The 18776-nt window shown below is 40.7% G+C and overlaps 1 protein-coding gene across 4 annotated transcripts in view; it reads right to left on the bottom strand.

Moving 5' to 3' along the window:
* The window catches only part of LOC105929055 (1-phosphatidylinositol 4,5-bisphosphate phosphodiesterase beta-1), a 164748-nt gene that overhangs the window by 29106 nt on the left and 116866 nt on the right, over positions 1 to 18776 (bottom strand). For all 4 annotated transcript variants that reach the window (XM_021318590.2, XM_036134178.1, XM_021318589.2 and 1 more), the window contains exons 14-24: positions 14156 to 14330; positions 13285 to 13371; positions 12812 to 12882; positions 9892 to 9988; positions 9539 to 9623; positions 7794 to 7918; positions 7539 to 7693; positions 7118 to 7282; positions 3950 to 4049; positions 3668 to 3772; positions 3471 to 3586 (exon numbers count right to left, since the gene is read on the bottom strand). In XM_021318590.2, the coding sequence (XP_021174265.2) occupies positions 3471 to 3586; positions 3668 to 3772; positions 3950 to 4049; positions 7118 to 7282; positions 7539 to 7693; positions 7794 to 7918; positions 9539 to 9623; positions 9892 to 9988; positions 12812 to 12882; positions 13285 to 13371; positions 14156 to 14330 (1281 nt within the window). The remainder of the gene's footprint in view (positions 1 to 3470; positions 3587 to 3667; positions 3773 to 3949; positions 4050 to 7117; positions 7283 to 7538; positions 7694 to 7793; positions 7919 to 9538; positions 9624 to 9891; positions 9989 to 12811; positions 12883 to 13284; positions 13372 to 14155; positions 14331 to 18776) is intronic.

The following is an 18776-nucleotide window of genomic DNA, read 5'->3' as shown; positions in this document are numbered from 1 at the left end:
GCCCCCACTCTGTGGATTTACGTGGACTACCACATGAAGGCAGCTCGCCTTAGTCCTGCAGCCTCAATAATCCCTGGCTGCTTATCCTCGTTATGTCAGTTCAGACAAACTGTGACTACTCACATAGATTGCTTCTTGTTTTACAGCCTGTTTTAATAGATACCATTTTCAGTCCACAGACAAGTGTTAAATTAAAATTAGTTTTGCGTGCGTTTAGGGAAGTGAGCTCTGATTTTTTTAGCCACATACGTCTAAATTTCAGCTAGAGCAACTACACTGCATTCAAGAAGACCAGAGCAGTTTAGATTATGCACTCAGTTTGAAATAAATAAAGAAAACAAATCACCATCCATGCTGCTAGCTTGTTATGATGTTACTGAAAGTGAACTGATCCTTCTAGTGAGATGTGCCGGACATTTTTCTCTGTAATTCTTCTAATCAGATAAAAACTATATAAACTGTGTTGTATATCATTTCGTCAGTTTTCAAATATGGAATTCAAATCATATTAGTGGGTAACATTTTAAAAGATCCTTCACATCAAGAGGTTAATAAACAAAACTATGAATAAATATATCAACTTCTAAAACAAGTGAGCACCCATTTTTTTTCATTCTGATGTCATTTTTAATTAGTATGATGTATTTGTCCATCCATCCATCCATCCATCCATCCATCCATCCATCCATCCATCCATCCATCCATCCATCCATCCATCCATCCATCCATCCATCCATCCATCCATCCATCCATCCATCCATCCATCCATCCAAGGCGTTCCCATGCCAGCCGAGAAACATAGTCCATCCAGTGTGTCCTGGGTCTTCCCTTGGGTCTCCTCCCGGTGGGACGTGCCCAGAACACCTCACCACATAGGCGCCCTATCTGGGCTGCCACCTTACCATTGTGGACGGGTTTGAGTGTCCCAATGACCCTAGGAGCTATGCTGTCAGAGGCTTTACACCCCTAGTAGGGTCACCCGAGGCAGGCAGGTCCTAAATGAGGGACCAGACAAAGAGCTAGCCCGAAAATGCCGTTATGATGAGTAAGATTAATAGACGTTGTGTTCCCTTGCCCGGACACGGGTCACCGGGGCCACACTCCGGAGCCAGACCAGGAGGTGGGGCATGTTGGCGAGTGCCTGGTGGCCGGGCTTTTGCCCATGGAGCCAGGCCGGGCTCAGCCCGAAGAGGAGACATATGTCCCCCTTCCAATAGGCTCACCACCTGTAGGAGGGGCCAAAGGGGTCGGGTGCGTCGTGAAATGGGTGGCAGTCGAGGGCGGGGATCTTAGCGTTCCGTTCCTCGGCTGCAGAAACTGGCTCTTGGATGTATTTGTATAAAATTCAAATAATCATTTGAAAATAGGCTAGTGTATGCACCAAATAAAGCTATTTAAGGGGGGGGGGGGGGGTGTTCTGGTGGTGCAGTGGTTTGTGCTCACGACCCATCCAGGGATGTGGCCGAACCAGGTTCAACTCCGACCTGTGGTCCTTTGCCACATGTCTCTCCCTCTCTCTCATAACCCCTTTCCTGTCAGCCAATTATATGAAAAATGAGCCACTAGTGCCATAAAAACCTAAAAAAAAAAAAAAAAATCTATTAAGGGGATTCTACAACCAACTGTCTTTACAATATGATTTAAAACCTTTAATAAAAGCCGCAAATTGCTCTGATCTGCTAGACCTGGTGGGTGTGTTTGCATCTGAATGTACTTTGTTAATTGGGTCCAGCAGTAAAGGAAAAGGAACATGCAAAACACATGAAGCACGATCGCTCTGCTTTCTGAGTTCTTCCCAGAAACTTTAAGAACAAAGAACAGTTTCACTGTTATTTTCCAAAACAGCTGAAACTTCAAAGAACATTTACAACTGATTGTAGTGAGAGACTGTTTAACGTATTGCTTTTAAAAACCTAAGTTAGATTCATGCCTTGTCTGAATATATGTTTAAAGTTTTTTTTTCTCTGGAAACGTCCCATTTGAGTTCAAATTTTAAAGGTTTTCTGGTGAGAGAGACACATTTGTAAAATGTTCTGAATGCCTCTGTAAAGTCAACTTTCACTAAAGCAAAAATTTTTTTCCCACTTGCATAAAGCATATTCTAGTGGTCTAAAAAATATTTCTGTGCGCTTGGACGACAAAAAAACTCGTATAATACTACTTTATTTACTATTTTTGTAGTTCAGCAAAGACGGAAGTACCTGTTCTGTGTTTTTTTTTTAGGGGAATTTGATAACTGTGCATATCAGAGTGATTCTATTCTGAATAAAGCCAGGTGCATTTACACGTACATTATGATCAGATTAACTGATTGTGTGCCCATATAAACGGTACAATATGATTATTAAATCCAAATACATTTTAATCTGATGGTGAAATTTTGTCCATGTAAACATAGCTATGGATGACTTAGAATTAAAATGGGTTATATCTCTGGTTTGTGGTGACAATGGGCATTCCTTAATTTATTTAAACTACACTGTTCATGAGTTTTAAATACTTTTGTTGATTAAAAAACCCTTGTCAGATTATTTTGATCTTAACTGCATATTTAAAGATTTTATTTTAAGAGAAAATAAGTTCTCTCTTTAGAAAATACCTAAAGCTGTGCTATGTGCTAAAATGTTCTACCTGTCTTTTTTGTACAACATATCGGCTTCATTCCTGATCAGGATTAAATGTCACGCAGAGGCAAACATGGCCACAAATATCCAAATAATGCAAGCAATGAGGTTCAATGTTTTGCGTCATAACTTCAGCCAAAAAGCCCCACAAAAAAAAAAAAAAAACTATGTAGTTATCAAAGAGGGAGAGAGAGAAGTATTTCTTTGCAGGCTCGGTGTACTCCTCAAAGAGCGTAAGAATAACACTTTTCTGTGTCAAGGATGAATCACGATAAGGACAAAATTACTCAATAATTGAATAATGTGGATGAGGTGGTGATTCATGCATTTAAGTGACTCGCTTAAAGATAAAAGCAAATGATTGAAATGTGTTAAGTTAGTCAACGTAATGTATGTGATGCAGAAACACTTATCCCCTCCTGGTCGTGTTTGCATCCTGTTGCTTCCAATATATACACGTAAAAAGGGGCTTTAAGCTTTGCAGTGTGCTTGCTGCGCTTTTGCTCGTCTCCAGGTGTCACTGACACCTTGCTCGAAAATGGAAACTTTTCATTGGCCAAAGCAGATGATAAATCCCACATACCCCCCTGGGATAAATGCCTGCCTTACAGTGTCCACACATTTAACCTGCACAAACGATTTGGTAAATTTACCCCTCTGAGTCTGTGTCCCTAATTTACATCTTAGATCTTAGAAATATTAATATGCTCAAAAAGAAAGACTATTGCAGAAAAAACAGCAGAAATGTAATCAAAACGCCACATAAAACCAAGAACATATGAAGCAGACATCATGGTAAAATAGCTTACATGTGGTACAGAGTGGTTTATAGAAATATCCATATACCTCTTTGTCACCCTCGTCTTCCCCTCCTTCCTCTAAGGTGAGAGCAGCCAGCTGATTGGCTCTCTGCTCCATCAGGTTGACATAGCGGATGGGGTTGGACAAGGCTTCAATGACGTCTAAGAAGCAGGGAGAAAACATTTTGGTAATCCCAGACAACAAAACAGGATCTTTATATCCTTCCTTTGCCCATGGCCTACCTGCAAATGTATCTGGGACGTAGTCCTTGACTTCAACATAAACAAAGAGGGCAGGCAACATCAGGGAGTGGTTCTTCTCATTCCTTAGACTGATATATCGATAACCTGAAACATAGACGAGAGGTTTTACAGCTTAGCAAAATGCAAGAAATGAGGCGTTTGAGAGTCGGAAGTGTTCAAATTTTTAAATATTTACATGCCTGTTGATACTGTTTTTTTTAACATAGGATCATTCGTTAACAAGTGTTCCAAATGACAGGAACAAGAAAAGAGGTTTGTCACCTGGGCGGATGGCTGAAACAGGCATGATGCGGTGGCCAATAAACTTTCCTCCTTCTTCAAACACGGCTATCCTCAGTGAAGCCAGTGTTGGAAGGACAACCTAAGATAATGGCATAGACATGGCATAGACAGGGTCACATAACATGTATAGGGATAAAAGGGGTTTTTAAATAATGTTCTATCGGCTGTCATCATGTGGACACCATCTAGATTAAAACATCTATCCTAATTTTTAACCCTTACTTATAAATATATAAATTTCTAAACAGAAAGTACTGTAATGTGCTAAATGTGCAACTGTTACGTTTTTGAAACCAACCATTTTTTTGTTATTCTAGAGCTGATGTAGCAACTGAATTGATTGATTATTTGTACACTTCTGAATGTATGCTTTTACTTTGAAGTGAACATGGAATTGATATCAATTGACAACAATCTGAAGGTAATTCAACATCTTTTGCACATCTTTTGAATTTTATTTTGGGTTGCTAAATTAAATATTGTTCAAACTGAGCAGCTTTTTTAATGAGTGAAGTTTGAAGAAACTTTTAAATTAATCCAGAAACAAGCCCTTTGTGTCCGACTAAAAGAAGGTAGAATTTATTTTATATGGTGTGATATTGATTCTTTTTAATATTACATTATTGAAATGTATTTTAGTTTTTACGAAAGACTTTAAAGTTGTTCTTGTTGAACTTGGCAGTGTTGTCTCTCCAGTATTTGACCATATTTCAGTTTATTTCAAAAACTTCTGATTGTATGATATCTTTAGATTTCATTTGGATTTCTCAGCATTTTATTGGTAATAGCTGCTCATCACCAATTTCTTAAATCAGTACATGAAAAACAACTATTTTAGAACCAACACGGTCCTTTTGTTGTCTCATACTTAATCTTTAAAGCCTGCAAAAAAGCAATATACTGTCACACTCAGGAATAGAGAGTTTGCAGAAAAGTAGAGGACAAAAACCCAGATAAAATCTAAAGGACTACCGCCAGCTGGCAATGCGAGTGAAATGTCTTGCCCAAGGACCCAACAACTGAGACAAACAGAGCGGGGGATCAAACCAGCAATCCAGCAGATCCAGGACAAACTCCCTAACTCCTGCCCCACCATCACCCAACAAAGCTTGAAGAACTATTTTAAAAGATTACAGGAACATCTGGGTCCTCAGAATGGATACCTAATAAATACAGAGGTGATGAATTTATATTCTAAGCGTCTTCTTCTTTTGACCTTTCTCTTTCAGGAGTTGCCACAGCAAGTCATTTGTCTCCATCTAACCCTACCTTTTACATTTTCATCTCTAACACTAAATACCTTCCTGTCCTCTTTCACTCCATAAACAAATCTCCTCTTTGGTCTCCTTTTAGGCCTCCTGCCTGGCAGTTTCAGCCTCATCATCCTTCTACCGATGTCTTCACTATCCCTCCTCGGTACATGTCCAAACCATCTCATGTCGGGTCTCTTTGGCTTTATCTCCAAAGCACCTATAACACGAGCTGTCCATCTGACGAACGCATTCCTGATCCTATCCATCTTCATCTCTCTCAAAGGGAACCTCAACATCTCCATCTCTGCTACCTCCAGCGCTGCCCCCAAACACATTTATCATTTTAAAGCTCTCTTTTACAATAGTACACTTTAAATGCAAAAATAAAGTGTGCTTTAAAAAATAGAAAACACTGTAAAATGATGACAAAAGTCTCTATAGGTCCAGTTCCACCGGCTTGTATTAGCTGCAAACCGCACAGCTCCGCTTGCAAGTGATTCAGGAGCAATTTTTGCAGGGCCAGCCCAGGTTCCTCCGGCCCAACTCAACGGCAGGGTCAAACCGAGCCGACTCGAGAGGAGTTTTGACATGAACACACAATAGTGATTGGCCAAGAGACGTGGGGAAATGAGAAGGTTTTTCCAAGAGGAAGTCCAGAAAAGCTGCGGAGCGAAAAATGAACCATGCTTGAAGAAAAAAGAAAAGAAAAGAAAGATGACACGATCAGCTTTCTATATGCAGAAGCACTGTATGAGATCTGTAGATTTACAGAGGCTTTCTCTCATTTTACACACAGTGGGTGGACACTTCTGTCTCCAAAGTGTTCATCCATCCACCTCATATGGTAAAAGTCGGCAGCTGTCCGCCTGCAGCCGAGGGGGTCAGCACTAAATCAAACCTGAGAACAGACGGGGGAAGCAGTGGTGGTTGCAGTAGGTAGCTCAAACTGGGTAATGGTCTGAAAGTTCACTCTGTTGGGCAACTGGGGAGTCAGGGCAAAATTAAACCTATAAAAAAAATCTTTTAAGCTATTAACATGTTGTCCTCACTCCTGGCACACAATTTCAAAGCAGATAGCAGTTCAGAGGAGCTGTGCCTTATTTTATTATTAGATGTGTAAGTATGTAAGTAAAGTGTATTTATTAAGCGCTTTTCACAGGCAAAGCAATTCCAAAGCACTGTACAGAAAACCAATGAAAAACCATTGAAATAAAATTATAAAGTTAGATAAAATTACAATACAATCTTGCTAATACAGTTATAGAAACATTATTTGTATTTTTTTGCTTTTATTTATGATCTATTTATAATAATATATAGTTTTATCATTCGCCATTTCTTGCAGATTTCTTTAAAGTGTCAATGTGTTAAACAGGGAAAAGGGCAGGGGGGACGGGGGCTAGAGCCACCACCAGGAGTCGTTCCCTCTTCCAGGCATTTCTAGGCCGGTTGAATCACAAAACCGGTGAAGATAAACCGAGTAGGGAGGAGCGGAGCTGGGCGAGCTAAACTGAGTACGGTCGGTGGAACTGTGGCTTATGAAACAAGAGTTATTACAAGCCTATATAACACTTAGACCTATAAATTAATAATAAAGAAACAGAACCTACATAAGTAAAATAAAATAATTTCCTAATTGATGTTGGGAGAGCTTGTATCATTTAGTTTAGGATATAAGACAGAGTTCAGTTTCGTATGAAGACATTTATATATATTATTTCAAGATGTCTGAGAAGTCTTACGCTCCCCACAAAGCTGATATATCAGCATTACAAATCTGTGTTTTTATCCTGGAGTACATTTGTGGTTTTCCAGATGTCAGGGAAATAAACTTTATTTAATTTCATGCATAATACTCGAGGTGTAAGAATACACATTTTAGACACGTTTTTACCTTCTTGAAAACAATGGCCTCCTCTTCCCAGACAGGGTTGATGGCATTGCCCTGAGATGTCTTGGTCTTGAAAGCTTTCCTCTTGGTGTCCACGGGCAGGCCAAACATGTCGATCTCCACGTATGTTCCTACTTTCTTATCAGTCAGGAACTGACCTGAGATGATCTGTAATCAGTGCAAATTAAGTTATTCTGATGCAAGATCTGGTCCCAGAACCAGATATATAACATTCACTAACTGCATTTACATTTGGCCAGGCATCATTATTAAAAGGATTTTACAGAACACCAACCTGATTTTGTGTAACACATGCATAAATAAGCAACCTCCCAAGCCACATTACCTCATGTTGTGCAATCAGGCAAGCATATACAGACAAACCTACAGAGGCTGCAAGGGATCGATAGGAACATACACACACCTTAACAGACAGCGTGTTGGCAACTATCCCATCTACTGTGCTCTCAGTGAAAGGATCGAAGTGTTTATCTGGCCGTCTCATGAACTCTGGTTTCAGTCTGTATCCACATTTCCCATTGTACTCATACATGCCCAGGTTCAGCTGCATCGATAAGTCTGAGGAAGATCGACAGGACTTGTTTTTCAGCACGGTGCAGACGAATAAAACTTTCAGTCGATTAGATTTATCAAAAGAGACGTTGCTGTCGTCACTCACCGATGGTTTGGAAGTTGAGAGCCACCAGCTGACAGCCGGCATTCCAGAAGAGCTGAGGGTTGTAGTTGGAGGAATCTACTCGAGTACCTTTAGGGTAGATCCTGCTCAGCTGCAGCTTATTGTATCTGACAAAATCAGTTAGGTAAAGAACAGCACGGTCTGCAGGTACACAGATAGTCATCAAGTCGTAGCACCTAATATACAGTAAACATATCTGACAGCACTGGTCAAAGGTTACAAGCACTCAGGCACATGCATGTCACACTGATCTTGGGCTTTTAGTGATTTAATTTAACAAGTCTTTGTTCAAGGTAGAACATTATACCACAATCCTGATAAATAGATTGACATTGGCTTAACTAATTATTTGGATGGACAATTTTGAAGTTGTTTAGCAGTAGCAAAATTTCCCTGTACCAGCCTTTGTAGTAATAAACATTCTACTGGCCTGATGTCTGACCACACTTCATATCATAAATTATAGAGCTCATTTAAATTGGTTGGTTTCCTTCCACAGACTGGGCTTTAATGCAGAGCTCACAATGTTTGAATAGGGTTGATGTCAGGGCCCATTCCAGCAGCTTAACATAAGCCATCCAAAAGTGGGTTTGATGTGTGTTTGGGATCATTGTCCTGTTGGAACACCTGTGTTTCAGTGTCCGACCATAACGGTCACCTTCAGATAAAAGGGAATTGGGTTGGATGCTCAGGAACAAGCCAAGAATCAATAAGGCTCAAACTGATCATAATCTGGCAGCTGCTAGAGAACCAGTGCCTGTCTCAATAGTGAATTAAGTTCTACCTCACCTCGACTGAAAGATTGACGACCAAAACAGGAGTGCCTGCTCCAAAATGGACACTTCCAAGCTCTTCTGAAATGTGCAGCTTCCTACATGGACAGGCCAAGTTCTTCTGGGAAAAAGTTGTATTTTCAAACAAGATAAAGATTGAGCTGCTCTATTTTTAGAGGAGTCTTGTGAGGCTTTCAAACCTAAGAATACCACAGCAGCTGCCAAATATGGTGGAGGCAGCATCATGTTGTGGGGATGTTTTGCTGGCAGTGTTACTGGTGCATAGCCAAAAGACAATGAAATACCACCCAATTCCTCAGCTTTACAATAAAACAACAGCTAGGTAGACCCTTCAACTTCAACAAACCCCAAACACGCGTTGATATTTTTTATGCCAATGCTGAGTCTCTTTTATGCCAATGCTGAATCTAAACTCCTTAGAAATTGTTGGACTATGTGTCAAATAGTAGCAAAACATATGACCCAAATTAAGTAAAAGGATTTGAATAGTAACACTTATCCAAATTTCCCACCTCTATGTATATATTTGACCCTTTCTTTGTAATTTTGACCCTCTGTAAATTAAATAAAAAACACACAAAAAAAAAATCAACTTCTTTACACAATTTGATTTTTTAAATTACTAAATTTATATCTTGTATGAACATTACACCCCAACAAAGAATGGTTCAATACATAATGAAAAAGCCAAATAATTATGAATTTCATGCCAGACTTTAAATAACAAATGTGTGTGTTGCCAATGATTTCTTTGTTGCTGTTATTGAGCCAAAATGGCACAGAAGAAATTAGATAAAAAAGCAGGGGAGGAAGATTGAAGTGGGCCTTTCTCTGTCGTAACTAGTAAAGCTAGTAAAATTGAAATCAGACAAGCAAAACAACAAACGTATTCGAGAGCGTAAAAAGAAGAAAGCTGTACTTAAAGAAGGATACTCCACAAACTCTACTGGAGACTTTGTCAGTAGCTCCAAAGCTTTGGTCTCTACAAAGGAGGACATCTGGAAGCTCCGGTTAATCTCTGCAGGTTAACATATAAATATTAATTAAAGCAACTGCACAGTTTTTAAATGCAATTTATTTCTTATTTCGAAAAAAGATATTGACATGCATTATACGGGGACTATTTTTACACCTCTCAACAGAAACATACAATTTAATTTAATTAGTCATCTATTAAAGTATAAACATAAAGGTTTATATGGAATACAGAAAACAGGAAAGATAAGTGAAGGCTGTGTATTTCCATTTATATCGCACTTGTCAAAAGGTTTATTGATCTTCCTTACTTTTGGATGTCTCGAAGCAGTAAAACTTGACTGGCTGGATGTAGGTTACCAGGTTGGACATTTCCTCTGTGGCGAATGCCTCGCTGCCTGCTGTGCCCTGTGCAAAAACAGACACACAAGAAAAGCTGCTTTCACACTCTTTCCTATGCAGTCAGTTATGTGAGCGTATTGAAAACACATGTTATATGGCTCCAAATATAAAGAAATTAAGGGTATTTTTTTTGCGGAACATCTATATTCCTAATGCTTTTAATGCACCTCTGTTTTGTAAAGTGCTTGTGTATTGAGATGAAGGGTTTAAATTCATAGTATTAAACTACACCCAGATGAGTTCAATACTTCTAGAGTGACTTTATTGTCTTATTTCTCCACCTCTATAAATAAGGAATATCTGACCATCTGGGGAATGCCAATTCAATCTTCTGTAAGTGACTCCATCCATCCATCCATTTTCTGACCCACTTAATCCTTCATGGGGTCACGGGGGTTGCTGGTGCCTATCTCCAGCGTTCACTGGGCGAGAGGTGGGGTACACCCTGGACAGGTCGCCAGTCTGTCGCAGGGATGTAAGTGACTCCATAAAGTAGAATATTCACAAAATGGATCTGGCTGTTACTTCAAGCAGTCAGCAAGCCGAGGTCACACAATCTTCATCAGTGCAGACAGAGCAACTGCGTAGTGTAGGATGAGATTATGTTCTTATTGGAAATAACAATTATCTAAAAATGCTGTGACATTCTGTAAGCACTAGCGTTGATTCTGAAGGAGTGGTGCTTATGTGTAGTATATATGGCATATCAGACCTGGAGTTGGAGTAGCAGTAAAAATGGAGTGCTGGAGAAATATCTAACTAAGGGGGGGCATGGCCACCATTGTAAAGTAAGGTAGATACACAGTAGTGTGACTGGGGTTAGAACAAGACTAAAAAAGCAAATTTGCCCTCAAAATAGGAGACCAGTAGTAGTATTAATAATGCAGTGTTTTAAGTATGTAAATAATGTAATTGCTTTGCCCAGGCTTTGAAATCCTTAATGAGGCTACTTTCATGTGGAAAAAGCAGGCAGGATCATGAAGATCATATTTTTTTTCTGTTTTCTCCAGTACTGTTTTCTCCAGTACATTTAACATTAAGCAAATTCTGCATTTGCAACCTTAGTATACTACCATCACAACCATCTAGATTTTTTACTAACAGGAGGTTAGATTAGAGATTAGAGTTTGTCCAAGTAAAGGATTGTTTCTTAGTTGATATTTGGAAGCACTGAGAAGCCGAGGGGAATTGTACTCTCACCTTTTTTTTATTAATTTTGCAAAATTTAGGCTTTTAGTAGACATCAGAGTCCTGTCATCTATACAAATACTTAGACGAGTGTCAGTGATGTGTAGGTGTAGGGCATGAGGCTAAATACACAGAAATGTGCAGCAAAATGATCTGGCATCAATAGATGTCATATTGGAGAATTAAAATCCAGCTAAACACCATTTTGATCTAGTTAAAGACGTAGAGTTTTTGGAGAACTGTTTGTTGACCCACACAACAGATTGAACTGTAAATCTGCAGCATCGTGCAGGATGACGGTGAGGCTGTAGATCATGGTGTGTCTGTGGTAAACAGGGCAGCAACAGAGCCACTGGTTCAAAGAAGCTGAAAAAATAATGAAAACACAACTTGTTCTGTCAGGGACCTCTCTAAAGAGCCTAAAGCTGTTAGCAGAGAATGACTGAGATATTTCTTCAAGTCCGGTGCAGTGAAGGCCGATACAGAAGGTCACTGTTGCACTCTGCTAGAACCTTCAACAAAGCCTGTGTGACAGAAGAGGCGACCCCTTCGGGCTGAAACACATCCCCTCCCTGCTTCAGATATGTTGTTTTGTTGGCCTTTTCTTTTGGTGAACAATAACCTGCCCAAATTATTATATAATTATTTCACTTTGGAATCGCAGAAAGATTTTTCAATTTCAGTTTGAATGGCTTTTAAATACAACCAAGAATAATGGTCCTTCTAGACCAACAAATCAATCTAAAAACCGTTGCGATAGTGGAGACAAAATTATTAATAACAACCACCAATCTTTTGAGGACAGCCATTCATGTGCAAATAAAAGCAAATCAAACAGGAATAGCACTGACAAACCCCTTGAACCTCTCTGCGTTTTGTCCCATTATAGCCATACCTCAATTAATATTCTAAAGAGTTTGTATAACAGCCAAATACAAATTAGTGCAAGTTTTTAGAAATAAACATCTGAAAAGTGTTTAAAAAGTCCATAGAGCCCAGCTGTGTATAATTGAGTATATATAACTAAATGCTGGAACAGTTGTCATAAAAGCCAAGGGTCAGAGAGGCTGGATAAAGTTTTGGGGAAGTAGTAGGGTCAGATTATGAATGAATATCCCTAGATGTGAAAGGATGCGTGTAGCAGAAAATCAACACTGCACATCATCCTCAACTCACAGATAAACAAGTTGATGGCAGCATCATGCTGTGGGGATGCTTTTCATCAGCAGACCTGTGTCAAGACTTGAACATTGATGTTCAAAGTAGGACCGTAGGTTATTAGGAAAAAACATGGAAGGAATGTTACCATAAAGTAAGCACTCCAAGAAACAACTAATTAAACAATGTAAACGTACTTATACTTTAGGGTCATTGCAAACATACACCCCCAGATAATGAGTGTATCTAGTAACTTGAAAGGAACAAGAAATGTTTTATTTCCATCTCATAAACAAGGTAAAGTTGCTTTGAGCTGACATCTGCTGATTTACCACTGCAATGATTTACCACTATCACTTGAAATTCCCCAAAAAATTATTTTGTGGTTGTAACGGGGGAAAAAAGCATTAATCTGAAAATATTCAGAGGGTATGAACACTTTCTCAACCCACTTCTGACGTGGGCCTCTTTCTCCATGCATACCTCATCCATTGAGCCCTTTTTACAGTCATCATCATCGTCATCGTCCTCATCGCTTTCAGCCTCCACTTCACCTGAAATATGTTGCAATTAAATACAATTTGAACGCATACATTTTTTTAATACATTTCTACAAAGACAAAACAAATGCCCCACTGACCAATTTAAATAAAGATACGCTTTTATTACCGTGATCTAGTAGTTCTCTCCATTATGTTTCAAATAGCAACACAGGTCCCTCAGTAACAAGCTTAAACTGGTGGAGCTGAGTGACGGACGATATTTATTTTAATATAGCTTAGCTGTAACTCACCCAGCTCCTCTGCATGCATAATGAGGGGCTGACTCAGGATCTTCCTCTAAATCTGAGCTCACACTGACACAGGAAATTATGTCCAAGATAATGGTCAAACTGACCTATACTTCCAGCTTAATGAGGACCACGGCAAAGATTTTAGGCTGAGGTCATCACTCACCAATAGACTTTCTGCCATGTGGTCTCAGGTTGAGCTCAGCACCATCAGAGGGTTGCGAGGAATCAACTATCTCTTCTTTAGTTGAACCTTGGAGGGGAAAAAAAACAACAGTTTTTTCTACATTGTTTTCTACATTGTTTTCCCAAACTCAATCTGCAGGCTTTACTTTGCTGTTTTACTAACTAAAATAGTAGAAATTTAGCCATTTTATTCCTTAGAAGTAATTATCCAGAAATAAAAATATTTGTTGCCGCTTCTTTAGATATTGACCTAATTATTGTCTCTGAACAAGCCAGGGTCCTGGCTGTGGAACTCATTTTCTATCACCAGGGGGCAGTGTGTGCTAGAAATACACTATTGAATTCTAGGATTCCAAATTCTACAACCACACAAATAAAGATAAGAAAATGCAAACGTAAATAAACAGCAAAGCATGCACGCAAGCAGATATAGAAGCCCGAATAAAATGTGCAGCACACTCCAGTGCGGCTGGTGACAGATTTGAGAAAACTCGAGCCAGGGAGCAGCTGTGATGCACTTATAACATCATGCTGAGTCCATGCACACACACACATACACACACACACACACCCAGCCAAGTTGACGGCTGCCAGTGGCTAGTGTTTTAGGAGCCCCAGAAGGTGTGTGCAGCAGCCAATAATATCCTGGGCTGATGGAAAGGGCCATGAAAATGATCAAAACGCTGAACAACAGCAGGGTTTTGCTCCGCTGCTTCAGTGTCTGGGAGGCAGCGAGGTTTTGGTCTACAGCGCAGATGGAGGCAGATGGCAACATTTTTCATCATAGAACATAGGTCACAGTGTCTCCCCAAGTTTGTTTTTGTGAAACTGCAATACCAGGGCTGCCGTACCTGCACTGGGGGAGGATGGCTCACATACGCTGGAAGAATCGCTGTAGGTGTTGGAAACCTGCTCAGAGAGCTTCTTCTTGGTGCTGCCGTCGGCTTTGTGGTGCTTTTTTTTGTTCTTGACCAGGATCTTGCCCATCAGCTCCATGGGGCTCGGAAGTGGAACCCCACCCTCAAGCTGCAAGGATTGCAGAAGAAGATGGCGAGACACAGAGATAAGAACCGTTAGAATGTGCTTAATTTCAGACGTCCCAAAACTGCGGTTAAGAACTGGAAAACGTCTACGAATTTCCATATCGCTTGTAATGTCTTGTTTGAGTTAAAACTGGAGTTTATGTTGGTGAAAATTCAAAAGAAAATCTCTCTGGAGATGCTGGGAAGCTGCACTGACCGACACCTCAATCAGCCTCTTGGGAGGAAATCGAACATTAAACCCAAACTTAGACCCTCAGGAGAGAGCAAGCCTGAAGTCGGCAAGGTTTTGCATCATTAAAGGGCGCGCTGCTTCAGGATCACTGTGTTTAGCTTTATCAATAATTCATTGCTTATAAAAAAAAAAAAAGTTTGCAGCAACGCTGCGTACATGTACACATGCACAACTGCAGTGTAGAAAAAGTAACAGCTATAAACACGTCCACGTTTCCTCAGCCTTGATGAATGTTTACAAGAAAGGGGAGTTCAGCGATCCACACAGAAGATTAAGACAAGATTTAACAGCTTAATAACCTACTCCTTATCACCAGACGATACATACTCTACATTTCTTTGATCTTGTTGAGGGGAAGTGACGCTAAAAAGATTAGGCATCCTGTTTGTGATAGCTTCAAATGGGTCCACTTACAGCGTTGGAAGTGGCATAAAATCTCAACTGCACACAGATGCATAAAAAAGGTGAATTTATTCAACTAAAGCTCGGCTGTATTCAGGTCAGCTCTCTCCCTCTAATCCATAAACTGTTGATGTTGTGCTTTACTGGGATGTTTCTACCTAATTTCCTTGCATGCCATAGAATTTATGCCATAGAATTTCATAAGCTACATTTATTTAGTGACCATTGTGTACTAGTCTTCACCTATCATAACATACTAAAATCTGGGATAATCACAATAGCAAAAAGATGCTGTGCTTTCACCTTGCAGGGTTATAAAAACTAATTTGCTTTCACTTGACTTTCAGACTTTTTTTTAAAGACAGTTCTTGTTCATGCTGCTTTCTGTTGTTTCTCCTGGCTACTGTTTCCTTGAGTGTAAAAGCGAAATTGACCTTATTGCACAGACATGGATTTCTATAGTCACAGACTCCACAGGTGGTAAGTTACATAAATCAATTAAAGAAAATGTTTTGTCAATTGTAATGAATAGTGGCATAAATTACAGCAAATAAAAATCCCTTTTCTTACTTAAACCCATAAAAAAATAGGACAGAAATGCCCATTTTACTGTATACGCACAAAACTACTTTAGCCAGGTCTTCTTTTGCATGAATGACTGGATCATCGCAGTGAGGCATGGAGGCGATCAGCTTCTGGCTCTACTGAGGTGCTGTTGAATCCTATGTTGCTTTGATAGCTGACCTTAAGCTTGTCTGCCTTGTTGGGTCTGCTATCTCCCGTCTTCCCCTTTAGAATACCTCTTCCTTCACTGGGTTTAGGTCAGGAGAGTTTGTTGGTCAATCAAGCAGAGTGATGCCATGCTCATTCAACCAGGTAATGGTGCTTTCGGCAGTGTGGGCAGGTGCCAGGTCCTGCTGATAAATTAAATCAGGATCCCCATAAAAGCTTGTCAGCAGAAGTAAGCGACGAAGCACTCTAACGCTTCCTAGTAGACACCTGAACTGGCTCTGGACACGATAGAACGCAGGGGACCAACACCAGCAGGTGACACAGGGCCCCACGGCGCCTCTCGTCCCCCAGGCTCTGGGACCTGTTTTCCCAAATTAGATTTAAATTTAATTTGAAAAAAGAACGTCGGACCACCGTGCTACACTCCATTTTCTCTGCTCAGGTAAGCTCAGGTAAGACATTCCCTCATATTTCCTCTAATGCAGAGGAAATATGATTTTAATAATGTTCCTCCATAGTGACATGGACCGGTAGTTTGACTTTTATTTTATTTCATTTTTTTTTTTACAACATAACCTTTATCCTGAAAAACAACTTTACTTTGAACTTATTTTTACAAAAGCAATATCAGTTTACATCTTTATATTGTGTAACTCTGTAAGAAAACAAATAATTTAATCTGAAAGTAGGTGATTTATCGTACGGCCAGTGAGACCAGTGACAGTGACAGAGTGCTGACATTTCAGCTCGAAGCTGCATCATCTTCATCTTTGGTGGGTGGAGTATTGTTTGCAGCCTGCTGTCTGGACTCCCTTGCAGGCCTGTCTGCTTTCTGCCTGAGTGCATCTCTGCTTGCCAGTTCTGGTTTGTCACCATCTTAAATCCTCAATAATGTTAAAAAGAGCTTTAAGACATTTTCAAAAACACCGGTTTATTTTTTTCAGTTGTCATAGTGAAGATATTTGAACTACACAACTTTCACGAGCATAATAAATATGATGTAACGATTCATCATAACTAGCAACGTCTATAGAATATCAATAATTTATTTTGTTTTTTCAGGTTTTGTGTACTGAACAAACTAAGTGTACTGTAAGTGTAAGTGTAATAAATAAATGAAAGTAATAAAACAGAAGTTCAGACAGCAATGGATTTGTTGGAATCTGCGCAGCTCATTAATTGATGCTTGATTTCTCCTGGAAAGTGCTTCAAATGAAAGGGATTGAGAGAGGTACCTAATAAAACTGTGAAAATACAGTATAAATAAAATGTGTATAGCCTTATTTTATACATCACTGGTTTCTACATGCTTTGCCTCAGCCATTCAGCTTGTTTAAAGGGATCAAACAAGCTACTTGGTGGTTTGTGCCACACCGAACGTGGGTCGGAGAAAGGAACTCTGAGAGCTGTCTGAGCAGATCGGAAAAAGACTATAGATACTCTGTGGTGATTTTTATGCATACGCATACATACACGTTTTGCCTTAAAATCAACATATTCATTTGCAAACTTCTCAAGTTTTCTGATTATTTTTATCTTTAGCATGTGGAGGAGTGAAAATGACGACACAAAGGATGTAGGTTTGAACAGCTCTTTACTCGACTCCAACTGCTAGCAACTGTACAGAAAACCATATATATATACACCAACGAACAAACATATTTCTCATCGCTAAAACTTCTCCACTGAGTGAGAGTGGAGCCCCCTAGTGGTCCGCCACATATGCCCCCCCCCGAACACTCAGTAGGGTAAAATAACAAACTAATCCAGATTCGTGCGTTTCAACAAACGTCCAAAACGGCTGAACTTGGACCCTGTAGGATGATCCTGGGACATCCGTGCCTGAGGACGAGGGCGACATGGAGGGGCTGCAGGGGGGTTGAGCTCCGATAAATGAGGATCTCTGGAGGAAGAACAACGGTCCATTAAAACAGTGGAGGGGGGTCTTCCCCTGCGAGGAGCTTGGGCCGTTACCACCTGATCGTCCGCCAAGACATGAGCGGGTTTGAGCCTGTCAACACAGATAGTTTCCTTACGCCCTCCCAAATCCAAAAGAAAATGTTTAGGCCCTGGTTCAAGGACTCTGAAAGGGCCATCATACAAAGGTCGTAGGGGTGTTCTGTGTGCATCGTGTCGAACGAAAACAAATTTAGAGTTCTCTAAGTTCTCAGGAACAAAGGACTGGGGCAAACAATGGTGAACAGGGGTGGGAACCTGAAAGGAGTCTCCCTGAGGGAAAAAACGTTGCCCAAGTGGACTGAACTGTGGCGCAGGGGAATCAGGTAAAAACGCCCCAGGGACACGCAGGGGCTGACCGAAAACCAGTTCAGCTGTGGAAGCACCAAGGTCCTCTTTAACGGCTGAACGCAAACCGAGCATGACCCATGGAAGGCGGTCAACCCAGTTTCCATCAGTTAAAGAAGCACGGAGCGCAGCTTTCAAAGACCTGTGGAACCGCTCACACAACCCATTAGCCTGCGGATTGTACGCAGTGGTGCGGTGGATCTTGACCCCCAGACCCTCTGCCATGACGGACCAAAGCTCTGAAACGAACTGTTTGCCTCTGTCAGAGGTAATGTCAGAGGGGGGGCCAAAACGTGCAACCCAGTTGGACAGGAAAGCCCGGGCCACCGCTGCTGACGTTGTAGATGACAGCGGAACCACTTCTGGCCACCGGGTTGTACGATCGATCATGGTCAGGAGATGTGTGAAACCCTGTGATGGAGGAAGGGGACCCACAAGGTCTACATGCACATGATCAAACCGCTTGTCAGGGATGGGAAACGGTTCCAAAGGTGCTTTAGTGTGCCTCTGGACCTTAGCACGCTGGCACTGGACACAGGCTGCAGCCCATTCTCTAACTGTTTTGCGCAGTCCAGTCCAAACAAATTTAGAACTGACCAGTTTGACGGAGGCCCTAATGCCGGGATGCGAGAGGCAGTGTAACGTGTCAAAAACCCGGCGGCGCCACGAAACAGGAACCAGAGGGCGGGGACAGCCAGTAGAAACATCACAGATCAGAGGAGGACCACCTTCCTGCATCTGTCTTTCCTCCAGCTGGAG

The sequence above is a fragment of the Fundulus heteroclitus genome, unplaced genomic scaffold (assembly GCF_011125445.2).
Source record: "Fundulus heteroclitus isolate FHET01 unplaced genomic scaffold, MU-UCD_Fhet_4.1 scaffold_76, whole genome shotgun sequence".
Taxonomy (NCBI): domain Eukaryota; kingdom Metazoa; phylum Chordata; class Actinopteri; order Cyprinodontiformes; family Fundulidae; genus Fundulus; species Fundulus heteroclitus.
Note: the sequence above shows the minus strand (reverse complement) of the source record. Positions and strands in the feature narration are given on the sequence as shown.